This window comes from Anguilla rostrata, chromosome 12 (assembly GCF_018555375.3).
Source record: "Anguilla rostrata isolate EN2019 chromosome 12, ASM1855537v3, whole genome shotgun sequence".
NCBI lineage: Eukaryota > Metazoa > Chordata > Actinopteri > Anguilliformes > Anguillidae > Anguilla > Anguilla rostrata.
In genome coordinates, this window is record NC_057944.1 from 36,613,641 (window position 1) to 36,641,140 (window position 27,500).

Below are 27,500 nucleotides of genomic sequence, written 5' to 3' on the forward strand. Positions count from 1 at the left end.
CAGGGCTCTTTGGAGGCAAAAGCAGGGGGCAAAAGAATGGGTTGATTTTAATTGGTATGTCCTGTTTTGTTTTTTTTTGTTTTTTTTTGTTTTTTTTTACAAAAACCTGTGAGTTGAACACAAAGTGTAACTTGCACAGAATACACACAGTGACCACAGAAGAAGAAAAGAGACATTTTAGGGAGCCCCTGCTCTACAGCTCACCCGTGGTGCCAGACACCCCGTTATTACCAGGCGGGCTGGGGTCAGGGGTCAGGTCCTGAGGGGCATCAGCGAGGGGGGTGCCCTCTGCCACCCAGTCTTTCGACCCGGACGACAAGTTACTGTCAATCACCTACAAGAGAAGAGATTAAAGCCGTCACATGTAAAAAGGGATTTAATTCATAGTTTTTTGGGGGTTTTTTTTGGGGGGGGTTGGGGGGTGGTATTCGGGTATTCCAATAGTGAAGACCAATTTAGCAAAAACAAGCGTGCACCTCTGAGCCTTCTTTCCGTAGGCATACTTTCCTATTAATTTACAGCATCTTCCCCATTAGCACGAAATTATGGCACCGCCGTCCTGTATCTATCACCATTTTATGGAAAGCTTGTATATTTAAGACGTTTTAATTATCAGGGACGTAAAACGGGACCCTTAAAACACCACAATATTAGGGATGAGTCACATGGGGTTCTGACCTAACGTTATTAGCTGAGTTATGAGACATTTACAGCACTCTGAGCTGGATAAGATGTGTATAAAGAAAGACACAGACACCGTCTGAAGCTCAGTACTGCCTTCAGTACCTCTCCCATTTTACAAACCCTGCTTTTTATAAGAGCTGAAGTGGCTAGCCTTTTAAAAATGAGCGCTGTACGAAACAGGAATCATGCAGCTTTCATTTTAAAAGGCTAATAACATCAGGTCAAAACCCCATGTGACCTATCCCATGATGCTGTGTTTTTAAGGGAACCATTTTACACTCCTGATAATGAACAGGTCTTAAATATACAAGCTTCCCCTTCCGCACTCACCTGCAGTACAGAGTCAGCCACAGAGCACAGCGCCCCCTGCAGGGCCTCCTGGAGCAGGTGCACGGGCGGGACCGGGGCAAGCTGACCCTCCGTCCCGAAAACCAGCTCCGTCAGGAAGAGGCCACCCTGCTCCAGCCGGCTCCTCTGGCCCGCGAAACACAGGGAAAGCACTTTTATCGCCATCAATCAACCCACTCACACACACAACGCATGCAGACGCACAAGGCAAAGATACTTGTGTGGCCAGGATAAGATATATTACGCTAATATTATATTGACATATTATACTATCATTCACCAATATCATATTACAGCAACGGGTAACAAATTGTAACATCTATCGGTATGACTTCTATTAACATGACGAATATCGCTGTTACGAACTGACAAAACAACCACCAGTCAGAAGCCTTGTTTTGCTTTGTCGTTTTCGTAACCGTGAGCCGCGTAGCTGCTTTCCGCGCTCGACGACTGCGTCTCTGCCGTCTCCTAACCCGCTAAATCTTACCGCGGCGGCCAGCGGCCCTGCGCCCTCATGCCCCCCCCCTCACCGTCACCACGTTTCGGAGGAAGGCGGTGACCTCGCGGCGGGCGACGGTCGCCAGGCTCTGCACGGTCATGTGATCGACGAGGGCGGCCACGTTGGCGAGGCGCTTGGCGGCGCCCTCGGCCCGGTGCAGGGCCCGGCGCAGGCGGTGCCGGTGGGCCCGCCGCAGGTGGAGCGGCTGACCGGGCCGGGCCGGCTGGTCCTGCTCCGCCCGCTCCACCTGCTCCTGGAGGTCCTGACGCGTCCTGCAGCTGTCCTCCCGCACCTGCACGGCAACACCTACAGTGTTGAATCCACTCTGGCTAGTACATTCAGCCCCTGATGGACCCACACTGACTAATTTAGAGACCGGAATGAGAGCTCCTGCTGATGGAGTTTACTTAGATGTTGACGTGTGGGTGTGTGGATGTGGTTTCTGAGAAAAGGGATTAGGAAGCAGATTTATTTTAGGCCCAGAATAATTATCCCAAATCAACACTAGGATGCTGAGGACCTTTTTCCTTTTATATGCATCTATTTGGCAGTGACTGTTACCTCAGTATTTACGTTCATTACTTATTTTTCAATACTTTCAGTAAAATATTGTATTATAAACAAACAAACAAACAAATCAAAAAAGTAATACTAAATTAGTTTTTTTCAATGCAAAGGAGGAAACACATAGCAGCTATTATTTAATCTAGGCATTAAACCAGCTCTGAATCAACAACACAATATCAACGAACCAGATGCTTTTAAGCTCAATATATGTTTTTCTCTCCCTCACTTTAAAGGAAAGGAAAAGTTCAGTATGGTTCAGTTCACCATGTTCAGTATAAGCGATCGGTACTGCAGAAATTTCCCCAGCAGGGCCCGCGATTCCTTATTCTGCCACACGAGGGCGCTGTGGAACTCCTGAAGTGTGTAAGACCGGGAGTCATCCTGGGGGAGCCAGTGAACCTGCTTGAGCTCCTCAATCAACCTGGGAAAAACAACAGGTGACATATAAAAATAAAACATAACTGTGGAGGAAAAGCAGCGATTGCATTACATTACAGGGAATTAGCAGACGCTCTTATCCAGAGCAACTTACACAACTTTTTACATAGCATTTACACTGCATCCATTTATGCAGCTGGATATACATACTGAAGCAATGCAGGTTAAGTACTTTGCTCAGGGGTACAATGGCAGTGTCCTATCCGGGAATCAAACCTGTGACCTTCAGGTTACAATACCAGCTCTCTACCCATTATACTACACAGCCACCTATGCACACAGCAATCTGTCACACAGTCCACGGCGGGTATATTTGCTCTTTATAAAAGGTCAAATATGAAAGGGAAAGGGTAATTAGGAGCACCTGGACACCTGCAGGAGGGCCTCCCTAAACTGGGGAACTGCGATCAGCAGCTGCTCCTGCAGGAGGTCCCGGGCTCTCCGGAGGAGGTTCCGCCGCACATTCCCGTGCCACCTGCAGGGGGCAGCAGAGGCAGCAGGCATCAAAAGAGCTACAGTCAGGGGCTCAAATTAGCGTCAATCAATTAAATTAGGGAGGTATGCCGCGTTAGTATCGGAGGACGAGGCACTTGAAAGTTATTACACCAACATTAGGACGAATCGCATCGCTGTCAGATTTCAGTCAACGGTCGAGACAATTCTGTTTGGAAAGTGAATTTGTGATGAACAGTGAGTTGGCCTCACTTTGATAAAGTTTAATAAATAAATAGTTTAATATAAGAATACATTGCCAAGCATGATTAAATTAGTGAACTGCAGAGACTTTAACAAAGACAGATGCTATCCACTTATTATTAACATTAAGCTAAAAATAATGAGGGAAAACTGAGTAATTAAAATCTCAATTACTATATACAAAGAGAAGAAAGAGAAAGAGAATTAATGATAATTTAAAGACAACGCAATTTTAAGGTAATCAATAAATATTTCAATGATCACTAAACAATTAGCATGTTTTTAAAACACCTTTTTTGGGTTTTGTGTTAGAGAGTAAGCGCTTAATGCCGGGATGTTGAATCTTATCCGAAAAGTTTAGCTGAGGGTGCTGGTTTTAGCCCAGAAGTACGTCTACGGCACCTGATTCAACCAATTAACTAATCATAGTCTTCAACCAAGACATCGCTAAGTAGAATCAGATTTCTTGGTATTGGGCTAAAAGAAAAACCTGCACCCACACAGGCCCTTTTTGGGTAAGACAGGACACCCCTGTCTTAACATAACGGTATGAACCAGACCTGGGTGAAATGCATACTTGTTTTGGATTCAAATACTTCTCTGTGCTCTATTGATCTGGCCTGGTGTAACTGAGCCTGGTGATATGACCAGAAGGTGGGGTTTGCACTTTTTGAGAGTACTGTATTTCACTGGTTCCAATACACCAAACAAAGATCAGTAAAGCACAGAAAAAGTATTAGAATCCAAAAACAAGAGGTCTGGTATGACCGCTCAGCAGGGGGCGGAGCTAGAGTGTGAACGCTCCGCAGGGGGCGGAGCCACCGTGTGAACGCTCAGCTGGGGGCGGAGCCAGCGTGTGAACGCTCAGCTGGGGGCGGAGCCAGCGTGTGAACGCTCAGCTGGGGGCGGAGCCAGTGTGTGAACGCTCAGCTGGGGGGCGGAGCCAGCGTGTGGACAGTCACCAGGTGAAAGCCCTGCGCAGCCGGAAGTTTCTGAAGAAGGGGAGGTCCTGGAGGAGGTTCCACTGCAGGGCCTCCCGGTGCCAGTCCCCCAGGGTCTGGAACCCCACGCCGCCCGTCCCGTGCCGTACGTGCAGCACCGAGGAAGGGGAGAAGATGTAGTGCTCCGGCCCGGCCTGGTCTTGGGGGACCGCACGAAGGTCGTAGGGTCTGGGGAGGGGAGGAGGGGTTGGGGAGGGGAGGGGAGGGCACACCAACAGGGCAGGGTACGGACAGACAGTCAAACACACGAATCTCGGAGAGAAACTACTTAAATGCCACTCATGTTACATGTACCTCCATTATTTATTTATAGGTTAGAGGTCAGAATAGTGTTCACTGCGTGAACTGGGCTGTGTTGTTGGCTATGAATAACTGGACGAAATGAGCTATCGTACCTTACCGAACCTGTGTTTTGTAGTTGTTCTAATGACCTTGATATGCACTTTCATACGTCGCTTTGGATAAAAGCGTCTGCTAAATAAATGTAATGTAATGTCATAAATTCCCTCACATTCTATTAGACACATGTAGTGTTTGTGTGTTTGTTACGCGAGAGTTTAGGCATTCCCTTTCAAAGAAAGTGTTAAAAAATGAAGTCATCTGCATGGAAAGGATTAGTCATTATCACCAGCAGCAGCTGTGCTTTGTTGTATTCGGACGGCTGAACTTTAAATGAATTCCTGCGCGGGGACGTTTTTTTGGCAGCGCGGCAATTTCAGTCAGCGCGTATTAGCTAAAGAGGCTGTTAGTTCCAGCGAGAGGAGACCGTAACTACCAAGTACTAAAATGCTTCGTGATGTGGCAACGGCTGCCACTGGCTTATTTCCATTTGCTGAACTCACAAAAAAAAGTGCTTAATAATCCCCAAACCGTGACCGTTCAATCACGTTCAGGCACGCTGTTCTGAGCACGCATCACGAAATAACTATGAACTGCACTGTAATTAAATAAAATGACGTCTTCAATCAAAACGATGTACTGTAGTGTAACGACTTCGTACATTAAAAAAAATAACACAATAGCATGACAGCACTGATGGTTAGGGTTAGAACATTTAAATCTTTCACAAAGATTGATGGCTGTTGAACATGGTGGGAGGGAACCGCACTTTATGACTGACTTAAGTCAAATGCTGAGGAAGTAGATGACAGTTGATGACAGAAGTAGATGGCAGTTGATGACAGAAGAAGTAGATGACAGTTGGTGACAGAAGAAACAGATGACAGTTGATGGCAGAAGAAGTAGATGACAGTTGGCGACAGAAGAAATAGATGACAGTTGATGCAGAAAATAGATGATTGTGACAGAAGAACAGATGACATGATACAAAGAAGTAGATGGCAGTTGATGACAGAAGATGACTTGGCAGAAGAGTAATGACATTCGACAGAAGAAATAGATGACAGTTGATGACAGAAGAAGTAGATGGCAGTTGTGACAGAAGATGACAGTTGATGGCAGAAGAAGTAGATGACAGTTGGCGACAGAAGAAATAGATGACAGTTGATGACAGAAGAAGTAGATGACAGTTGGTGACAGAAGAAACAGATGACAGTTGATGGCAGAAGAAGTAGATGACAGTTGGCGACAGAAGAAATAGATGACAGTTGATGACAGAAGAAGTAGATGACAGTTGGTGACAGAAGAAACAGATGACAGTTGATGACAGAAGAAGTAGATGACAATTTGTGAGGAAGCTGAGCAAAAATAATGTACCTAAAAGCCCCATTGCCTTCCATGGCCTTCAGATGAACAAACTGAGCCTTTCCCAAGAGCCTCTTCTTCAGGAAAATGTCCGCCACCTCCATGCCCGTCAGCGGCTCCAGTCTCAGCTCAGTCTTCCTCACTGTTCTCAAAATGGCTGCAGGCTCCTCTTGTTCCATGGGTGTGTCTTCATCTGTAACACTGCATGACAGTCAGTCGGCTTTATGACGTACACAATAAAAACAAGGGCCTTATTGATTCATCTGAAAATCACCTGTATATGACCTTCTTTTGGCTGAAAGGATATGGGTTGTTTTAAGAATCCTACTTGGCTAAATGTTTGAGGGCTTGGCAGAAAAAAACGAACAAATAAGATAACATAATTTGAGAAAAATAATTCTGTAAGTACTTTAGTAACAGGTGTTCAACACAAATTTTTTAAACATTATATTGAAACTGACATTGAGATATCTGCTTTACTTTCTTTAATATTTTTGAAAAGATTAAAGCTATATGCAGTCCATTACACAGAATGACAGATTATTGTATTATGGTACATACAACAGCCAAGAGAAATTTGTTCAAGCATTGTAATCAAAATGAAAGCAGATACGGGAGAATTCATTAAGATTCTTAGAGCCAGAGAAAAATTTCACCCCCTTCTCTAAAATCTTCCCTAGAGGGGGCTTAATTTTTTAAGGAAGGCTTTACCTTTCGTCTAACACTGACAAAATGGCTACAGAGCGGTATGCTGGGAACATTTTGGCAGCTTTGAGATATTTTAAGCACAAGGCAACACCAGCCACATCCAGTCATTTCAGTACTGAAAGAAGCAAATGATTCAGAAAGCAAGAAACTACCATTTATGACCTTAGACTGAGTACACAGGGATTTAAAAACTGAGAGTTTTTTTTTGACTTAGTTAATGCACTCGTGTCTTTAACTACTGCTTGTATTTTTGCACAGACTGCGTTGTTGCTGTTCTTGTTTGTGTTAGTGTTAATCAGTTTAACCTACAGGGTCCATGTTACACTATGCGGTTGTTCCCTGCACTTGGACCGGTACTTCTCTCTAGGGTTTTCAACACACTTGTTCCTGGTTATGGTTATACACTTTGTTGTACGTCGCTCTGGATAAGAGCGTCTGCCAAATGCCTGTAATGTAATGTAATGTAATGTAATGAGAGTACAAGAGCGTTAGAAGCTGCAAAAGGATGGTTTTAGGAAAATGACCGTGGCGATGTCGACTGTTGCGAACAGTTCTCACCTCCCCACCGCGGGCTCCTCTTCGCAGGACAGCTGTGTGGGGCTGAGGGGGATGTGCACCCCTAAAGCGGAGGCCATCAGCCGGGGCCCCTCGGTCCACAGGCAGTCCCCCGCGGCCACCCCGGGGCCCACCTCCGCCACCAGGCGGGGGAGCTCGGCCGTGGACAGGGCAGGCAGGACGGGCGAGAACCTCGCGGGGGAGAGGGGACGCCCGGGCCGGGGCCCCCGCATGAAGGCCGGGGAGGGGCGAGCGTGAGGGGGGCGCCCGCCCGATTCCGCAGGGGCCAGCAGAGGCAGGGACATCACCCTGGGAGACCTTACGGGACTTCTATGGTCGCCGGACTTGACCGGAAGGCCTGGCCACGCCGTGCATCCTGGGACGGTGGGGGACCTGTGTCGGACATCCCTCTTGGGCGAGGACATCGCTGTGCTCCTGTTTCTTTAATTTTATTCAGTTTTTTAAATTTTACGTTGAACAGAAGCCCATGCCTTCTCCTTTCGTGTTCGCATTGACCGAAACGTGAGGTGAATCTCTCTCCGTGCCAATATTCTACAATCAAAACACCAGAGAACATATTTGGGAGAAGCCACTAGCCAGCCACAGGAGCACAGCCACAGCCACAGAATGCCTCATCACTAACTCCACTGTAACAGCTGTAAAAAAACTTTGAAAATTATGCATACAGATGCACCAGTACCGAGCCAGCGTCATATTCATGTGGGTAAAATAATAAACCTTTAAAACAGTGACCCTTCTCTGTGATGGTTGCCCTGTGCAATCATTTAAGTTAATACCTGATTATTTCAGTTAATATGCCATACACTTCAAATTTCTTACAGTTTTACTTGACAGTATGGATTTTGTCAATAATAACCCATTGCGCAAAACAAATTTGGCTTCGTTGTGCAATTGCAGTCTATTTGCAATTGTTTCGCGTGCAGAACTATACACAGTAGGCTTTAGCGCGCATAATGTCCCTAGGAGGCGTATGTACAAGTTTTTCATTTATCTATTTATTTATCTTTTTACTTTTGAGTGTTAAAGTTCAAGTTCAACTTTTGAGTGTGTTTTTTATTTTATTTACTTCTGAGTTTAAAAAATATATATTTTTTGAAAAAGTTCATAGTATAACTGAAGTCACAGAGCACGCCTTGGCGCTGCCGTTCAGGAGGTGTAGTTAAATTCCTGTTTCCAGCAAAACCACAATGTACATGCAAGCAAAGGTATAAACTAAAACTAGTTCCTCCCCGCACCAAGTGCTGTCATGTTACTTTTTATTATGTATTGGCTCAAAGAAAAAATCTAGTTTGTAAACAAACGAACTTGAACACGTGACTGCCTAATCTATATCACGTTAAATAATAAAGCAAATTATACAATATCAATACTTTTTTAACGTAAAACTTAACTTTAGACTTTATATTTTCTCACCTGTACAACTCAAATCTCGGACGAAAAGATCTCGCACTTGTCCGCAAACTGTTTGGGATAGTTCCCATGGTCACAAACTACGCTACGGCAGCTCGATTAGTCCATTCAGTCTAGTTTAGAGCTGTCAGAATCGGACACCCCGAAATTTCAGTTCTTCACAATCATCTCATTCAGCGCTCGGACACCTTCAAAAAGTTAAAAACAACTATTTTATACAATCATTCCTGCGGATGAAAAACGAATGGCTGCTGAACAATTTCGTGACGTTCCAGACTCGAAAACTCGAGATTTAACTAATAGTTTGTGCGGCTTATAATGGTTCTGATGGCGGTTTTGCGCTGGCCGAGAGCTGGAAAATCTCACTATTTCACTGTCTCTCATTTCCTTTTCATAAAAGAGCCAAAACCGGCACAAATAATTTGATAAGGGCTGTAAAAGGACCAAATAAACAAACAAATAAATAAGATAAGTAAATAAATAAATAAATAAATGAAATGTGTGAATACGTGAAGTTGGTCTTTTCCTTACAGTGTTCCATAGTTATTGAGAATCATCAAAACTTAAAAAAACTTAAAAGTCTGTACTGTACATGCGTCATTTAAGTGTTTACCACAAGAGGGCGCAACAACATAAAGAATTTACGCCAACCACTTTGTAAGTTAATAATGGGAGCAAAGAGAGCGAGAGCACACCCGACATTCAGTAAAGTGCTCTGACGACTGGCTCCGGACGTTCGAGCATGTCCCTGTGCGGTGGGATTATTTGCTGAATGACGGAAAGGACTGGGCCGCAGTCCAGCAAGCCAATACCGCAACCCCCGCCGGAGATGCGACGCGCAGATGCTGATACCAGCAAGCGACAATGTGCAACGCAGCCGCAGCGATTAAAACACAAGGCGGATTCATTAGTTCCGCTCATTAGAGCTGCTGCACAGTTCCCATCAAGGAAACGCATGTCCTGGTTGAGCTTTTTAAGTTGCTTGCTTGTGTCTCGCGACGCAGAGTCATATTTTGTCTGCTAGTTGTTAATCTATCCATTTTAAGCTAAATTGTGATAACGCAAGCAGTGGAGAAAACAGGCACTTGAAGACTATATAGTCATGGAGATACATGGACCTTTCTTACAGACTTAAAGACAATCACACACACACCACACACACACACATACACACACACACACACACAAATTTTTTACAGGCCTCTACCCTCCCATCAGCATAGAAAGAGCCTACAAGTGATGGATGATTAAAATAACTTGTAAATCGATGCTTGCCACATTCTGATGCCGACAGCAGTGCGATGGCAGCGGTGAAGGGCACTGAGGTCAGCTTCAATAGCAAAGCACCGGTGACCTGGCATTTTTCCTCCTGCAGGAAAAGCCTTTATCATGCGTGGCCAGGATCACCCCTCCTGAACGTCCGATAAAATACATTTAAAAAAATAACTGTCCCATCTAGCCTCTTCTTGTACCTGTTACCAGTCCACCCGCCCGCCCCTGGGGCTCGGTAATCGATTACGAAAGCAATACGTAGCAACGCATCCATGCCAAACAGGAACCTCACGATCGGTCTAGCACCAACTGCAATAACTGCCGGAGGTGCAGAGCTACGCTGGCCCCAGACGGGGCAACTAACAGGGCTGAAGAACGCTCTGATGCTGGGCCAGGCTTCTGAACCAATCGGCCGGAAGCCTCGTCCCCTAGCCGCCTCGGTTCCTATGTCTCGTACGACCACGAAAGGCACACGCGCAGCAAGAACGCTCCTCTGGATCGTCCGCATCGCGTTTCCCCGCCTCCTCAATCGACGGCCCGCACCAGCGTGGTAATAGAAGAGGGGGTGGACGGGCTACGATGCTGATGAGAAATAATGCCCGGAGCGGCGGTCCTCCGGTGCAGTCGCAGCCCAGGGTTGGGAAATTAATTTCATAGCCTGACACGAGCTCGTAATGCGACGCATCGCCGGGCCTGATTGCATGTCTCACGGTAATTGAATTTGATCTACAATATTTATGCACGGTTTATTAACTCGAAATAACCGACTCAATACGCAATGAAGACGGAGGGGTCAATAATATCCCTGGGAGGGGAGTCGTTTTGCCGGCGGTTCATCCGTCAATATCCTGACATTTAATCTGAACGCAGAATTTAGACTCCAGTCAAGCGTTCTGTGGGTGACTATGCAGGACTGAAACAGTATTTTCCATTTTATTTTATATTTAATGGACAGTAAGGTTTTCTATTCTATTCTATTCTATTATAGACAGCGCTTGTCATCTGGTGCAGGGAAAATCACATTAACAGAGGAAGGATGGACATGACATGACAGCCCTAAGCTTAGCGTTAGCATCCCGGCCCTGTTCACCGGGGTGAGCAGCGGCACAACGCTGTTCTCTCGCCCCAGCCTACAGCTCGCGGGCAACAGGAGAGGGAGTTTCGCCTTGGTGCGGAAGACCCAGCCATGACCCCTTCTGCTCTGCGTGCTCTCCCTGACTGACAGAAACTGGTTAACAGGGTTTCTCACTGACCCCCCCCCCAAATTCCCCACCCCCACAGCTGTTCTGTGTGACCCCTCCTCCCACCACATACCCCACTCGATGGACAATTTCCAGAACAGACGCTATCAGCTCATATCTTCCGCAGAATCTGCAAACTGTGTGCGTGCATGTGTGTGTGCGTGTGTGCGCATATCTATAGGCATGTGTGTGCATCCATGCATACATTGCATGTGTTTGTGTGCATGTGTTTATGTGTGCATCAAAGACAGTGAGGAAAAGATTAATTTGTTTGTGAGCGTGCGTGCATCAATTCTAATGTTTGAAACACTGATATAAGTGGAAGGTCATTTTCCCCGGCTGCGGTGCATTGGAAGGGCCAGAGTTTATCCAGAGCTTATCTGTGGAAAGGAGCTGTTTGACATATGTAAGCACTCTCTCGGGACAGGGTGTCAGTCCAAAGGCGCTGGCAGGGTGCATCTGGTGTGGGCTGCGGTGTTAGCATTCTTTACTCACGCACGTCAAGTAAGACAAAAGCCAACTCTGCATTCCGTTTACGTCTGACAAGCAGAACCCTTAGTTCTTGTTTTTTTTTTTTTTTGTATTCCATTCAATTTTCATGAATACTGTGTAAATCTATTATTCATGCAAGTCTTCAATAAATAAATAAAAAAACACCTTTCCCTTGGAGTATCCATTTATTTATGTCTGAATTATGAGCACTGTTTAATTTATGTGACAAACACATGAATGAATAACAAACAGAGGATATATAAAAAAGACAAGTGCAGGCTTTCTTCTCTGCTCTGAAAGAGAAGAAGAAGAAAAAAAAACCCATCTGAAACAGCACGCTTGAGGCTAAATGGATTCCGGTAAAAGCTGAAGAAATGAAAAATGGCACCTTGCAGCCCTTAACTTCTGGCAATATTTCAGAAAAACTTGGGCCCCGGTTGACATTAAGGGTGGTGAGAGGCAGGTCCCGTTGCATTGAATCGCCCCCTTCTCGTTGCCATGACATCGAGACAAATAGCTCTGAATGCACTTATCGAGCTACGTAGCTAAAAAAACAAAAAATACAAAAACAAATGGCTGTCAGCTGTAACGGCACACGCAGGGACGAGCGACCGCTAATTACCGCTCAGCGGAATTCCGCAGACATCAGCAGACTGTGTCGCTGTGCGGACTCACTGATGAGCGGACCGGGCCTTCCCCCTTTAAAGTTAGTCAGCCTCGCGAGTCAGACCGAGCGGATGCCATCTCAGGATGCCGCGCGTTTTTCCATCGTAGCGGTGAGAGATTAAAAAAAAAAAAGAAAAGAAAAAAAAACGTAGCCTACTGTACCTGTAATTACTCTCGCATTATCGTGCCGATCGTCCCCGGGGGGAATCTAGTTAATTACCCCACTCGCTCAAAACAATAGACACGGAACCACAAATTCATCACTTCAATCAAACGGAGAGATTCCTCGCTCTCAGCAGCCTGGAGAAATTGCCGCGCCGCAAATTCACATTAAACTCATTACAGGAGAGGCGCGCTCTGCATTGAGATTATGCAAATCTCTATCCAGGACGTTATAGCGCTTTTTTCCTCCCTCTCTCTCTATCCAGGATAGAATTGATATTATTAGGTTTTTGTGTGAGTCTGGAGGTCAAGTCTTTTACATGACTCATTTCATGGGCTCCTATCCAGTTAATTGGGTGGATTTCATCATCTTCTGTGTGTGTGTGTGAGTGTATGTGCATGTGTGGGTGTGTGTGCGTGTGTGTATGTGTGTGTGTGCATATATGTGTGTGTGTATGTGTGCATGTGTATAGCCAGTGTGTGTGTGTGCATGTGTATAGCCATGTGTGTGTGTATGTGCATGTGTGCATATATACTGTGTGTGTGAGTGTGTGTGTATGTGTGGGTGTGTGTGCGTGTGTGTATGTATGTGTGTGCATATATGTGTGTGTGTGTGTGTGTGCATGTGTATAGCCATGTGTGTGTGTGTGTGCATGTGTATAGCCATGTGTGTGTGTATGTGCATGTGTGCATATATACTGTGTGTGTGAGTGTGTGTGTCTGTGTGCATGCGGGTGTGTGTGTGTGCGAGTGTGTGTATAAAAACACACTCGCACAGACACACTATGTTTGAGAAATTATTTTGAGTATAAAGTAATTTTCCGGGCTTGATGTGCATCACCCGTTCGTTCAGTGCATATGTAAGCCATGTGAACCATGTACAGATGCAAGCAGGTGCTGGTGAATTCAGAAACATGCTGCAAGGTTGTGAAAAAAATTTATTCAAAAAAATTCACAGCTGTAGCAAAAATAATACAGTACAGGTTAATATGTAAAAAAAAATCGATCAATAATGCTTGGGGTTTTCTGCAATATCTAAATCTATGTAAGCACATAAAGGACAAAACTGAGGAAAACAATCACCTTCATTCTATTATATTTCTCTCACATTCTCTTTGCATGTATAAATGTGCTTTGTGTGGTTACGATAAGTGCAGTGCAATTGCAGGTAGGTTTTTAAACAGCAAAAACATAATCGTCCAATAAAATCTCGGGACAGCGGAGAGGAAGAAGCGTGTTTGAGTTGCGTCATATCCTGCCAAAATGAATCCAGGACTTTCTACAGCACGCTCACCTCGCAATGTTCTGTTATATGTGAAGCGATCCCTTTAAAAGTATGAAATGTGCTACTCAACAACGATGCCACACACAAGAAAAAACATACGCTGACAGAGGACGTTGCTTTTTTTTTTGCGGTTGTTTCTAATCAAAATGTAGAGGCATGCTACGTGTCCACACGCACCACACCTATGTGATTTTAAACCCTGTTAACGTCAAACAATCTGATTTCCGCAGGCCAACATTGTAGCTGCTGCCCCTCGATATCTCCCAAGGTCACGGGCAGCAGAGAAGCTGCCATCAACCAATCATTCGCCATGCATTCCGGCTCTCTCCCTACAGCAACCAATCATATGCCCCCGTGTCACTGTCTTGTTATTTCAGTGGCACAAACCGTGGTATCAAACTTTTTTTTTTTTAAATCCACAGGGTGGGTCCCGATTTGTGGAAAGCCAGAGAGCGCTCAGATTTACACGGCGCTCTTGACGTCGATGATGATGGAGTACCTGACCAGATCCGCGTACTCCGGGGACCTCTGCCCCGAGACGGGCTGCTTCTTCAGCTCCGGGGAACACGGGTCCTGCACCAGGGGCGTCAGGTGGGCCAGAGACTCCCGCTTCCCATGGGACGCCTGACACCACAGAGAGAAGGGGAGAAAGAGAGAGAGAGAGAAGAGAAGAGAGGGGGAGAGAAGAAGAAGAGAGAGGAGGGAGAGAGAGAGAGGGGGGGAGAGACAGACAGAGAAAGAGAAGAGAGGGGGGGAGAGACAAGAGAAAGAGAGAGAGAGGGAGGGGGAGAGAGAGAACAAGAGAGAGAGAGAGGGGGGGAGAGAGAACAAGAGAGAAAGAGAATGAGAGACAGAGAGAGAGAACGAGAGAGAGGAGAGAGAGAGAGAGAGAGAGGGAGAATGAGAAGAAATTAAGGGAAGAGCAAGAGGGAGGGGAAAACAATGCTTTATATTGTGCAGGCACCAGGCCAGAATCATGCATTACAATCGCATTTCACAAAGTTTCCGAAACTTCGCCACATCAAAGGTGAGAAAGCGACCCAATGTGTGTGTGTGGGTGGGGGGCACAAAACAAAAAATAAAACACTCACGACCCCACTTGATCTACGCCAGAAAACAACGCATTTACAAAATCCGCAAAAACGTGCAACAGCCCTCCCACACGATCCTTTGATCAGGATTTACCTTTGATCTCGAACCTTCACCGTCAGCTCTTTTGCTGCAAAACAAAAAAGAGAAACAAAACAGATCATCTGGGTTAAAAAAAAAAAAAAAAACTGTGAAGACATACTTAAAAGTTACAGTAACTTTTTTTTTTACAGGGATGGGCCTTGCTTGTGTGAGAAAGATAAAAACACTGCAGTGCTTGAACCTTTTAAGGAGTGAAATCACAGATGTGTGATCAGAATGTTCGTAACTGAACATTCTGATGTGACAGTCCATACTGGCGGCTGAACGCAATGGAGTTCTAGAACTCTGACTTATAATTTTGAAACAAGACATTCAAGGAAAAAAAGAAAAACTTTCTCTTCCAAGGGTTAAAGGCTGCCTTGGTTTCTTGATCAGACACTCAAGGAGCATTATTGTGCAACGATTCGGGAACTGAACTCGCAACGCAAACGATATTGGTTCAGTACCCAGCTGCAGTGCTACCCCGTTGTGCTCTTGAGCAGATGTATTTAACCTGAACAGCCTCAGTTAACATCCAGCTGACACAAATGGGTTTGTGCGTTTAAAATGTACTCTGCGTGAGTCGCCTCGGATAAGAGTGTCTGCCGAACGCCACAGTGGGAAATGGCGAGATGTAGTCCTCCGCCAGGCCTCTCCAAACACGGCTCTTCTGCTCATCTTTGTTCCCTGGGTGGTCGAGGACAAGACGGAGGCCCAAACGTCTATGTCTGAAACAGACTGTCTGGTTTCAGAAAGGAGCTCATGAATTTCTCAGAAAAACAAAAAAAAAAAAAAAAAAACAACAGGAGAAAGTAAAGGGAAGAGAGAGCGACAGCTGTGAGCAATCCAGCGTGAGAAGGACAACGGAGGGCAAACAGCAGCGGCAGACGGGCGGGGAAAATCTCTCCTGCGCCGTTTTTTTAATCTCCCCGTGTGCGATGATGATATCTCCGTGAAGCCATCCGACTGCGTGCCTAACGGCCAGGTTTGAGGCAGGGTCACGATGGTTTAAATTGAAACTCTCTCCCTAATGCCAAATTACTCCACGTACAAGAGAAACAACCTTCCGGTGATGCTCGAACCTCAAAACATTCAGATCTGATTGAGCTATTTCTGCCTCTCTTTTAACCATTTATGTGTCTCCCTTTGGCTGCAACAATGCCAAAATACTCCCACAATGTGCTTAAGTCAAGGCTCCTCTTAGTCAATCTATTGCGATACATGCTTACATATATTATTTTTGGGATGATGTAAATAATGCTAGCTTGGAGGATGAGTTACTGAAATGGCTTTCTGAAGCCTTCTAAATTCAAAATATGCTATGGTGTACAAAGTGACAAGACTCAGAGAAAGTAAAAACAATGTAAAATGTTACCACACTATCCACTTTCATGTGTCCGGAAAACTGGCCATGGCAAATGCTTGCAGAGCCAAACTCCTTCCCACAGGGGGTGCTGTTGCCCAAAATATGTACTCACGAATTGGGTATGTAACACACTTTACTGCACACAGACACAAACCACATCGTTCACTGCGATTTAAAGGAACTGTAGTGCACCTGTGACATCACGCAGTGCTACCCGTGCACGTCTTATCCCACGCATTACTCTCCCCGCCCTACATCCCCCCCCCCATCGACACGATTGGGTCACACACTGATCTCGAAATAGCGGGCCCCCTGGGGACGCTCGCTGGTTTGCGTGCATGCGTGTGTGCGCCATTCCCACTGACCTTCCGGAGCCGGGACCCCCGGGCCTTCCCAGCCGAAGCCGGGAATTATGGGACAAGAGGAGCCAACAACACCTTGAGCGAACCGCACGCTTCCGGCTACAGCGGGGGGGGCAAACGCTCTCGCTCCACGGGACGGCGCAATCCCCCACATCCGCCCCCCCCCCCGGCGAGAGCGCGCGGGTTCTCAGGGTCTCACGCTCCCCAAAAGCCGAAAACGTCGGCTCTTCAGCGACAGCCGCGAATAAATCACGGGACCGCGCAGCACCAGAGCCAGCGCGCGACTTCCTGTTCCTGTTCGCTCCGGCCTGCTGCTGTGGGCACCGCCGCTCCTTCGCTCGCTCTCTCGCTCGCGCAAGTGCCCGTCGCCCGCGGCGACGCCGCTCCCGGCCGTTTATCGCGCAGCTAAGGGAGCGCTTCGGAGCAATCAAATTAGCGGGGTCCTGCTGATGGGCCAAAAGGGAAGCGCGAAGGGATCTGATCTCCCGTGGCAACACATTCGGGGCACAGTTTGCTCCTCTGCGCTCTCACACAGTCCAGTCCACCGTGATGGGAAAAGAACATATCAAGAAAGGATCTGCACAGACACACACACACACACACACTCTGACACGACGCATAGCTGGATCACTGTTGCACTGTTGAGTCCTTCAGGACATTGTTTCAAAGTCTCAATGGTAATTCTTCCATGCAGTCGCTCATTACGTATACTGTTATAGTTTATATTACGCATTACTGTTCGTCGTAGGAGAGTGTGTATAACATGTACAGTGTACACATGCTCTAGAGCACTGGCCCTGTATAACATGTACAGCATACACATGCTCTAGAGCGCTGGCCCTGTATAACATGTACAGCATACACATGCTCTAGAGCGCTGGCCCTGTATTACATGTACAGTGTACACATGCTCTAGAGCGCTGGCCCTGTATAACATGTACAGCATACACATGCTCTAGAGCACTGGCCCTGTATAACATGTACAGCGTACACATGCTCTAGAGCACTGGCCCTGTATAACATGTACAGTGTACACATGCTCTAGAGCACTGGCCCTGTATAACATGTACAGTGTACACATGCTCTAGAGCACTGGCCCTGTATAACATGTACAGCATACACATGCTCTAGAGCACTGGCCCTGTATAACATGTACAGTGTACACATGCTCTAGAGCGCTGGCCCTGTATAACATGTACAGCATACACATGCTCTAGAGCACTGGCCCTGTATAACATGTACAGCGTACACATGCTCTAGAGCACTGGCCCTGTATAACATGTACAGTGTACACATGCTCTAGAGCACTGGCCCTGTATAACATGTACAGTGTACACATGCTCTAGAGCACTGGCCCTGTATAACATGTACAGTGTACACATGCTCTAGAGCGCTGGCCCTGTATAACATGTACAGTGTACACATGCTCTAGAGCACTGGCCCTGTATAACATGTACAGCATACACATGCTCTAGAGCACTGGCCCTCGGGGTCAGTAGTGCTGCTGGCTTTCATTTCTCCCCTCTAATCAGGGGCCGATTTAAACCTGACACACCAGGGGAGTGCAATTCCTGGCCAATCAGGGGCATTATTGGACTGCACCAGCGCTGACCATAAGAGGGGAGAAAGGTGGTCGTTTCCCCCACCCCCCATGAAAAAATGCAGCAGCATCACGCATACCTTCATTCGATGGTGCCCAATTTGAGGCCTTTTCATGGGGCACAAAATCACCGGCAGCGCCCCTGCTATGGACTATCGGGCAAAAGAGGTAACCTGCAATACTACTGACCCTACATTGAGGGCCGGATTTGGGTATCCCTGTCCTAGAGCAACGTACCATGTATGATTTATCGCTTCTCTGAAAAGCAGAAATAAAGCAGTCGATCAGAAAAAAAAGGGATTTGAACTTGCAACGTCCCGGCAGTTCTGACATTCGCGTCCCTCTTTCCCGCCGACCCCTGTGGTCAGCTGGTGATTGACAGGCGAGGTTTCCAGGAACCAGCTGGGCTAATGAAAGAGTAACCCTCACAGGGAAGGAATGGCAGCCATGACTCCCCAAGCAGGATCTGGGCGTGCCCCTCCAAACAGGCTGCTCAGATCCAAAATGAGTGACACCTGTCTCTGTCTGGACAGCTGGGGGGGGGTGGGGGGGATGGGGGTCCCAACTTCCAACAGTGAAACGTAAGACTGATGAATGTTGTCACTGCGAGATCAGGACCGTGCTGGGGTAACCACAGAACTCACACATGACAGGTGATGGGAAAAAAAAGCCAGGATAGACCAAGATAGAGCATAGTACCACCCCCCCCGCCCCCCACCACCCCCATGAACAAGATAGAGCGTAAAACCTCCCCCCCTCTCCCAGCGCCCCCCGCCCCGCGATAACATCTCACACTGATGCATTATATGACAGCCGCTCGCAAGTAATATAAAAAATTCTCAGTGACTTCGACAAAAAAAATTAAGATATAAAGATTGCGTATGGAAGAAGGCCTTAACCCAAATCGTAAATCAGACTCCTGCACTCGACGCGCGTGCGGTTAGCGTACTGCACGTCTGCACTAACCACGCCGTTTCCTGTTTATGAACAGGAGAGCGCTACATGGGTCAAGGTGAGCGGCGATACAGATCAGACATCCTCCTGTGGGCTTCCTGTTTGCCAGAGGAGCGGCGGATCGCGTGCCTCCTGTCTTACCTGGCTCACCTGGCTCACCTGGCTACCTGCCGACCTGCCGGCCTGTTGCTAGGCAACTGCGTGACATCTCTCCGAAACTCACCAGAAGACGCAGAGCGAGACGAGTACGACGAGGGAGACCGCAGCCGCCGAAGAGAAGCAGATCGCGGCTAACATCCCTGCAGACGACAACAACAAACACGGAACAAATCAGGACTGAATGTGCGACGAAACAACGTCGTCTAGTCAGGACAGACAGTTTTCAACGCGGTTTTTGAAAATGGGACAATTGACGCACTTTGACAGTCTTCACAATGCGCAAAAAACATAAACCGCCGATAATAAGCACCGGCTAGAAAGCGATGGTGAAAAGCGTGGGATTGGTTTGAATCATGTCATGTGACCCACAGAACCCATGTGCCATATGCAGTGGGTCTCCAGCAACCAGCAAAAAAATACTTGTCAGCAAATCCATCTTTGATGAGGTTACAAGTCTATTGGTTATTATCGCATCTTAGCTTACCATGAAAGACCGGGGACAACAATGTACATGCTTATTCTAAGGTTCACCCTTATCTTTCAAATGAACAAATACAGACAGATACAAGATGAGGCTTTCCTAAATTTTACGAGGCTACATTTGGATTAAAGCAGCGTAGCGTCAGTTCCGACCACAATCTTTGACACTTCACAGCAGCACATGACATGCAGCTATCTGATTGGCTTAGCAGTGTACGCTGAGGTCGGGCGCATTCTGTTGGGTGTTGGGTGTTGGGTGTTGGGTGTTGGGGGTTGGGGGTTGGGGTTGGGGTTAGAGGTAGGGTTAGGGGTTGGGTTAGGGCTGGGCTGTTGCCACAGACACTCACAGAGCTGGAGGTTGTCGCTGGTGACCTCCACATGGATGAGGGTTAGGGTTAGGGGTAGGGGTAGGGTTAGGGCTGGATTGTTTCCACGGATACTCACAGAGCTGGAGGTCGTCGCTGGTGACCTCCACGTGGATGAGGACGGTGGCGCTGTGGTGATAGAAGGAGGCGTGGCAGGTGTACAGGCCCGAGTCCTTCTCAGACACTTTTTGCGGGAACAGCATCTCCACGCCCACCACCCGCACCGCCGAGCCGTCTCTCCTGTGGACAGGAAGTACATGTCATCACCAGACGCATAATGGGTGAAATTTGCTAAGCAAATCAATTCAGTCAAAGGGGTGAGACCATTTTTGGTTCAAAGCAGTCGTTAAATAAAGGGTAAATATGATAATTGTTAATTGAGAAATTCCAAGCAAGGCGCCTTCTCTTGAAATGAGCTTGGTGATGTGTAGGTGTTCTTTAAGAATAAGCTAAATGCAGCACCTGTTACCGGATTGGGTGGTAGTGCATAGTAAATTGAAAGCTAAGCTTGGGCGGTCACGGTGGCACAGTGGTTAGCACTGTCGCCTCACAGCAAGAAGGTTGTGGGTTCGAATCTCGGCTTGGGGCCTTTCTGTGCGGAGTTTGCATGTTCTCCCTGTGTTCGCATGGGTTTACTCCGGGTACTCCGATTTCCTCCCACACTCAAAGACATGCATGTTAGGTGCACTGCAGTTGCCCTTGACCAAGGCACTGGCCTCAGAACTGGAGTTGGTCCCTGGGCGCTGCACTGTGGCTGCCCACTGCTCCTAAGTAACTAGGATGGGTCAAAATGCAGAGGACAAATTACCCCACGGGGTTCAATAAAGTATATCTTATCTTATCTTATGCGTAGGTGTTCTTTAAGAATAAGCTAAATGCAGCACCTGTTGTGGTAGTGCATAGTAAATTGAAAGCTAATTTGCTGGTGTAATGAGCACTTATTCAGAGCCATATACATATGGAATTCACATAATGTTTTACCAACAGAGCCACTCATATGGAAAGAAGGCATTAATGCACACTTACTGATCTCTGCTCATTTTCAATATTCATATTGATTTTTTTTCAGTCTGCCGCCTTCTTTGCCCAATGAAATATATTTGTTACGGTAAGACGCTCGACTCTAAAGTGCAACAGGCAAAGGCTAATCAGGCCACTGCCGGTCCATTACCAGCACGGACCGCAGAAGGGCTCGTAAGGTCTCGTCTGTTCGCCGGCACGTAGGCCGACTCGGTGAACGAGGTGAGGTTATAACTAAGGTCATAAGCCTGGATTTTGGGCGGGCGGCTGGGTGGGTGGCTGGGCAGGGGTGGAGGATGGAGATCCAGCAGGGTTAGGATGGAAAAAGGTGGTGTTGTTGTCAGTGATTCCCCCCCCCCCCCTGCTGAGTCTCAGGATGGGGTCTGCTCCACCAGACTCTGCCTTTGTGACTCACTCATTTGCCCTTATAAAAAGGCTTTCTAAAGGCCAGCGATGCATGCCCAGTGGGGATCTCCCCCCCCCCTCAACGCAGCCAAGACCTCATAAGGTCCTGATTGCCACTAATGACTACTCAATGACAGTGCTGTTTCAAAATCTGTTTTCAGACAATAAATATAAATCCTTCCATCTGTGCAGAAATGAAGCTATCGTAACTTATTATATAGAGCAAGGGTAATATTAATAGCATCTCTCTCGCTCACACTCACATTTGCTCTCTCTCTCTCTCGCACACTCTACTATTTCTTCTCTCTCTCTCTCTCTCATTCTCTCTCTCATTCTCGTTCTCGTTCTGTCTCTCTCTCTCTCTCTCTCTCTCTCTCTTTCATTCTCGTTCTCTCTCTAGCCAAGGTGTTGAGTAGTGAGGTGACTGTTTGAATAAATTCAGTGTTCATGGTTTGCGGTCATAAATACTTTCATGTAATACCCGACTGTTGAATTGACCAAGATTACTCAACTCTTACACCTGCTTCAGTGAATATCATACTGTAAAAAAATGTATAATATGCAGGTAATGCACTGTTATTGCACCTGGTGCAGGTAATGTGCTGTGTACACTCACCTGGTGCAGGTAATGTGCTGTGTACACTCACCTGGTGCAGGTAATGTGCTGTGTACACTCACCTGGTGCAGGTAATGTGCTGTGTACACTCACCTGGTGCAGGTAATGTGCTGTGTACACTCACCTGGTGCAGGTAATGTGCTGTGTACACTCACCTGGTACAGGTAATGTGTGTGTACACTCACCTGTGCAGGTAATGTGCTGTGTACACTCACCTGGTGCAGGTAATGTGCTGTGTACACTCACCTGGTGCAGGTAATGTGCTGTGTACACTCACCTGGTACAGGTAATGTGCTGTGTACACTCACCTGGTACAGGTAATGTGCTGTGTACACTCACCTGGTACAGGTAATGTGCTGTGTACACTCACCTGGTACAGGTAATGTGCTGTGTACACTCACCTGGTGCAGGTAATGTTGTGCTGAGGCACGTTTCCGTAGACCCTGAGCAGGATCCTCTGGCCAGGGGTGTGGGCCTGGAGGGCCACTCTGTATGTGACGGGGCCCTCCTCCTGGGGCCAGTGGTACGATGTTGTCCTGTTGAGCACTCTAAGGGATGAGATATCTGCAGGAGAGGAAATGAGTCATTTAAACAGCAGACCAATGTACAATACAAGCAAGTCAGACATAGCCTGGCTGTGGACAGATGTGCTGCGTGGCTGTGCAGTGGCAGAGGGTGCTGTGAAGTGACAGAGGGAGGATGGTAAGGTGATGAATGCTGACACTGGACCAGACTTCATGCACTGGTGACCAGAAGCCCCCACCCCCCCACAGCTCAGCTGGCAGCTCCCACTGCATCATCAATGTGGGCTGGGAAATGGCACTCCCATCACAGGCTTCCACACCCACACAACAGCAGGCACTGAGTATACATACACACACACACACACACACACACACACTCGCACACGCACACGCATACATGCGCACACATGCATGCACACACACACACACACACACTCGCACACATGCATGCACACACACACACACACACGCACACGCACGCATGCACATGCACACACACGCACACACAAACACACACACACACACACACGCACACGCACACATGCATGCACACACGCACTTACACACGCACACACACACGCACACATGCACACACACACACGCACGCACGCATGCACACACACACACACACACACACATCGGTTTTTCAGTGCACCTACAGAACTGGGGGACGTGGAGGGTCGTCTCCGTGGTGCCGTGCCCATCCCGGGTCAGGCAGGTCAGGTTCCTCCCCTCGTGCCGGGCCAGCGGGAACTCGTACGTGCTCCTGGCCCACAGACTCCCCCCCTCATACCCGGACCGGAAGGCGGCCCGGCCCGTGCTGTTTTCGGGGAGGACCCAGGAGACGGCGGCGCGGCCTGCCGCCCTCGCCCGTGTGAGCTCGCAAACGGCCTGCCACTGAGCGGACGTCTTCAGCCGCACCAGGGAGACGACCGGGACCAAGGACACGGGGGACTGGGGAGTGTGGGGGCTAGGAAATGTCCCTCTCCCTGAAAAATACAGTAACAAACACTGTTCTCTTGACCCAAATGGGACAGATTGATTCACATTAAGGGCCTCAGGGTTTTTTCAATGATCTTTTTTTTTTCCAGGAAGCTTGTGTTTGCTTCTTCATAATGCACATACTGTACATTTTCATCCTGTTGGCCCTATTTCCGTGATATTCCAACACATCGTGGTATTCTCAGGTCGCCAGTGTAAAAGAGATCGTTGCTCTCAATGTTGGTCTCACCGTGGTTAAATACAGGTCTCTCAATAAACGGAGGTTAGGCCAGTGCGTTTATAGTCTATAAATGAAGGAAGGAAGGAAGGAAAAAGAGCCAAGGGGGATTCATTTAACAAATGTTGTGAACTGTCGCGGTTCCAAGCATGCTACAGCCTTCGTTTCGCATCCTCCACCCTGCTGAATGTAAAGCCCTTTGAGCTACATTTGATGTATGAAAGGTGCTATATAAATATAAAGCTTATTATTATTATTATTACCTTCATCGTAGCCGCTGCTTGGAAACGCCCCTGCCGACGGGACCCAGATCTCCTGTCTCTCTGGGGTCCCGAAAGCCGGGTGATCCACGAGGCACGCCACGACCCGTCCGGCGACCAGCTGAGTGGGGAGCCTCAGCACGCTCCCGGTCCGGTTACCCAGCATGCTCTCCGGCAGCTCGCCGGCGCAGCCCGCGCAGTCGCCGCCCCCCACCCTCCAGGAGACGGCGGCGTCGCCGCGCTCGACGCCGCCCACCGAGCACCGCACCTCCGTGTACTCCACGCCCTCGTCCCACACGGTCCTGGAGCTGACGGTGACGTCCGGGCTCACTGAGGGGACACAGACAGACACACAGACCCTGTACGCGTTAGGGGAAGAGTTCAGACGTTCAGACCGCGGTCGCTAAACCCCGGGAATTGTGGGATTTCCACCTGACCCAGGGGAAAACATATGGTCGTGTGCTTAAAAAACGAAAAAAAAAAAAAAAACATGACTGCTTCGGTACATATGAGCGCAACGTGTGGAGGAAACCAGTCATGGAAAAGTGCGGTTTTATGACTCCTGTAACTGGTGGAGCCACAGCGGAGTTGAGTTGTCAGCCACTGACATTGTTTGGGCCGACATAAAGTGCTTTTCCCTCCATAGCAACCCCCGAAATGATTGGTTCAAATTAGTGAGTCAGCGACAGTCTCCTTATTTTCCCGTCACTGCGTTGAGCTGAGAAGGAGAGTGGAGGAGGAGGTGGGGTTGGGGTGGGGGGGGGGGGTGGGGCGCTTGGGGGGGGTCAGTATTCAGGGGTATCTGCAAACCCCCGCCCCCTCTCTCCTGCATGGTAAATGGATGGTAAATGGACCGCATTTATATAGCGCTTTTATCCAAAGCGCTTTACAATTGATGCCTCTCATTCGCCAGAGCAGTTAGGGGTTAGGGGTTAGGTGTCTTGCTCAAGGACACTTCGACATGCCCAGGGCGGGGTTTGAACCGGCAACCCTCCGACTGCCAGACAATCGGTCTTACCTCCTGAGCTATGTCGCCCCTCACCGCAGGCGGGCAGCGTGACCGCGCGGCGCTCCGGCGCGGCGAGGGCCGGGTGCTCGACCACGCACTCCACCGTGAGCTCCCGGGGCACGCAGGCGGGCAGGCGCAGGGCGCTGGCGACGGAGTGGCTCCCGTTCCGGAAGGCGGAGTTCGACCGGACGGTTCCGGAAGGGCCCTCGGGGAGCACCCAGGACACATTAGCCGCCGGGTAGGCGTCGGAGGCCGAGCACTCAACGGTGCGGTGATCCACATCCTCCCGGGTCTGGATTTTAATGCTGGGAGGCACCACCGCTGATAAAAAAACAAAAAGGAGAGGGAAATTATACTGAGCGATGAAATGCACTCTGCTGAATACAAAATCACATCACCATACATTACATTATATTTATTTAGCGGACGCTTTTTATCCAAAGCGACGTACAAAAGTGCATATCATGGTCATTGGAACAACTACAAAACACGGGTTCAGTAAGGTACAATACTCGTTTCGTACAGTTGTTCATAGCCAAGAACACAGTCCAGTTCACGCAGTGAACATTATTCTGACCTAACCTATGCTAAGTCAAACTACGGGGAAGTACAAGTCACATAATAGCACATGTAGCTTATATATATATATATATATATATATATATATATATATAAAGGCAAACCTCAGTACTGAGAGGTTTTAAATGGTTTAAGTTTACCCATACCTGGCTCCACAACCTTTGGGGTGACCACTATCTCCAGTGGCACGGACAATGTGTGGCTATAGTAAGAGGCCTTGCAGGTGTAGAGTCCTGCATGACGAGGCTCTATTGGCCCCTCAAAATGGAGGAACCTCCCAGTCACTTCCACGCCTTCAAGAAGGGAACCGTCTTCTCTGGAGAAACAAGAGAAAATAAGCGCATTTAGGGCAGGTTGAAACTATGGCATTAGGGTTTTTTTTGGCTTATTGGAGTCTTTTTGACACTGTGAAATGACAGCTTTACTTCAAACATCTTAACTAGCATGAAGGGGTTTGGAGGGAGGGAGGGAGGGTTTCTGGAAAATTCTAATCCCATGCTAAATGAACGCAGGTAATGTCTGTGCACTGCTGATTTGTCAGACTCTTAAGTAACTCCCTGAGTGTAGGCCTGGCGTTCTATTTCTTTCTCCCCACAATGACAAAAAGACAACGTAATATCAAAGTCAGTCTTGAGAAAAATAGATGGCAGACCGTCTTACATGATTGGCTGACCTGCTCACATGACTTGACTGACCTGCTCACATGATTGGCTGACCCGCTCACATGATTGACTGACCTGCTCACATGACTTGACTGACCTGCTCACATGATTGGCTGACCTGCTCACATGACTGGTGGTGCAGTTGTAAATGCAGGTGTCAACGGGATGTGAAACACAAGGGAGACGGCGAGACAGACAATGAAAAATGTCTCCTCCAAGTCCGTCTCCCCACAGAGAAAACAAAGGTTCTCCCTAAAAACAAATTCTCGCTAAAGAGAACCAGAGAAACGTGCGAGAGCTTCTTACGAAGCAAAGCACTCTGGTTCACCTCGAGGGTTTTTATCTTCTTTTACATAAAAAGCAGACGCTCAGGGTCGCTTTAAAGGCCGGAAACAGACTGTTTTTGTGAAGTGTGGCTTTGATGCTGATGTTTTTCAGCAGAGTTTAAATGCCTGTGCTGTTTTTTTTTTTCGTTTTTTTTTTCCATTTCTCGTGAGGTTTTGTTAAACCAAATAGAGCAGCGAAGGCATGCTAATGTGTTCACCACAACCAGCTTAATATGGCTCATGTTCATCTCCGAAAAAATAACTTTGTACATTCACAAACTTGCAATTTGTCACTGATCAAAAAACCGTGTTGAAAGCTGGTTGAAACTATGAAAGCTGGCAAAAAAACACTGCCATTGATAACAACATGATTGCAATCACAAATGCAGCAGCCACATCACACAAACAGATCAGCACCATTATAGTATGCTTAAAAAGCTTATATTTCATGCAGTAGCGTGAACATTCACCCTTACATATATTTCATGCAGTAGTATGAACATTCACCCTTACATATATTTCATGCAGTAGTGAATTCACCTTACATATATTCATGCAGTCGTGACATCACCTCATATTTCATGCAGTAGTATGAACATTCACCCTTACATATATTTCATGCAGTAGTATGAACATTCACCCTTACATATATTTCATGCAGTAGCGTGAACA

At 47.6% G+C, this 27,500-nt stretch overlaps 2 protein-coding genes across 3 annotated transcripts in view; both read right to left on the reverse strand.

Annotated features, from left to right (window-relative positions):
* LOC135235726 (dynein heavy chain domain-containing protein 1-like) overlaps positions 1-8,723 on the reverse strand; it is a 37,306-nt gene extending 28,583 nt beyond the window's left edge. The window contains exons 1-10 of the mRNA XM_064301512.1: positions 8,638-8,723; positions 7,207-7,755; positions 5,953-6,141; positions 4,198-4,404; positions 2,904-3,014; positions 2,366-2,522; positions 1,566-1,826; positions 1,015-1,158; positions 205-334; positions 1-7 (exon numbers count right to left, since the gene is read on the reverse strand). The exon at positions 1-7 is cut by the window's left edge and continues 205 nt beyond it. Coding sequence (XP_064157582.1) covers positions 1-7; positions 205-334; positions 1,015-1,158; positions 1,566-1,826; positions 2,366-2,522; positions 2,904-3,014; positions 4,198-4,404; positions 5,953-6,141; positions 7,207-7,628 — 1,628 coding nt within the window. The 5' untranslated portion in view covers positions 7,629-7,755; positions 8,638-8,723. The remainder of the gene's footprint in view (positions 8-204; positions 335-1,014; positions 1,159-1,565; positions 1,827-2,365; positions 2,523-2,903; positions 3,015-4,197; positions 4,405-5,952; positions 6,142-7,206; positions 7,756-8,637) is intronic.
* A 4,669-nt stretch (positions 8,724-13,392) lies between these two features.
* The window catches only part of si:ch211-149e23.4 (uncharacterized), a 24,283-nt gene continuing 10,175 nt past the window's right edge, over positions 13,393-27,500 (reverse strand). The window contains exons 6-14 of one of the 2 annotated variants that reach the window (XM_064302746.1): positions 25,987-26,156; positions 25,295-25,582; positions 24,256-24,582; positions 23,433-23,762; positions 22,651-22,813; positions 20,288-20,448; positions 19,428-19,503; positions 14,938-14,971; positions 13,393-14,376 (exon numbers count right to left, since the gene is read on the reverse strand). In XM_064302746.1, the coding sequence (XP_064158816.1) occupies positions 14,215-14,376; positions 14,938-14,971; positions 19,428-19,503; positions 20,288-20,448; positions 22,651-22,813; positions 23,433-23,762; positions 24,256-24,582; positions 25,295-25,582; positions 25,987-26,156 (1,711 nt within the window). In that variant the 3' untranslated portion in view covers positions 13,393-14,214. Of the gene's footprint in view, positions 14,377-14,937; positions 14,972-19,427; positions 19,504-20,287; positions 20,449-22,650; positions 22,814-23,432; positions 23,763-24,255; positions 24,583-25,270; positions 25,583-25,986; positions 26,157-27,500 lie in introns of both variants that reach the window. The other variant, XM_064302745.1, reaches the window with a different exon arrangement.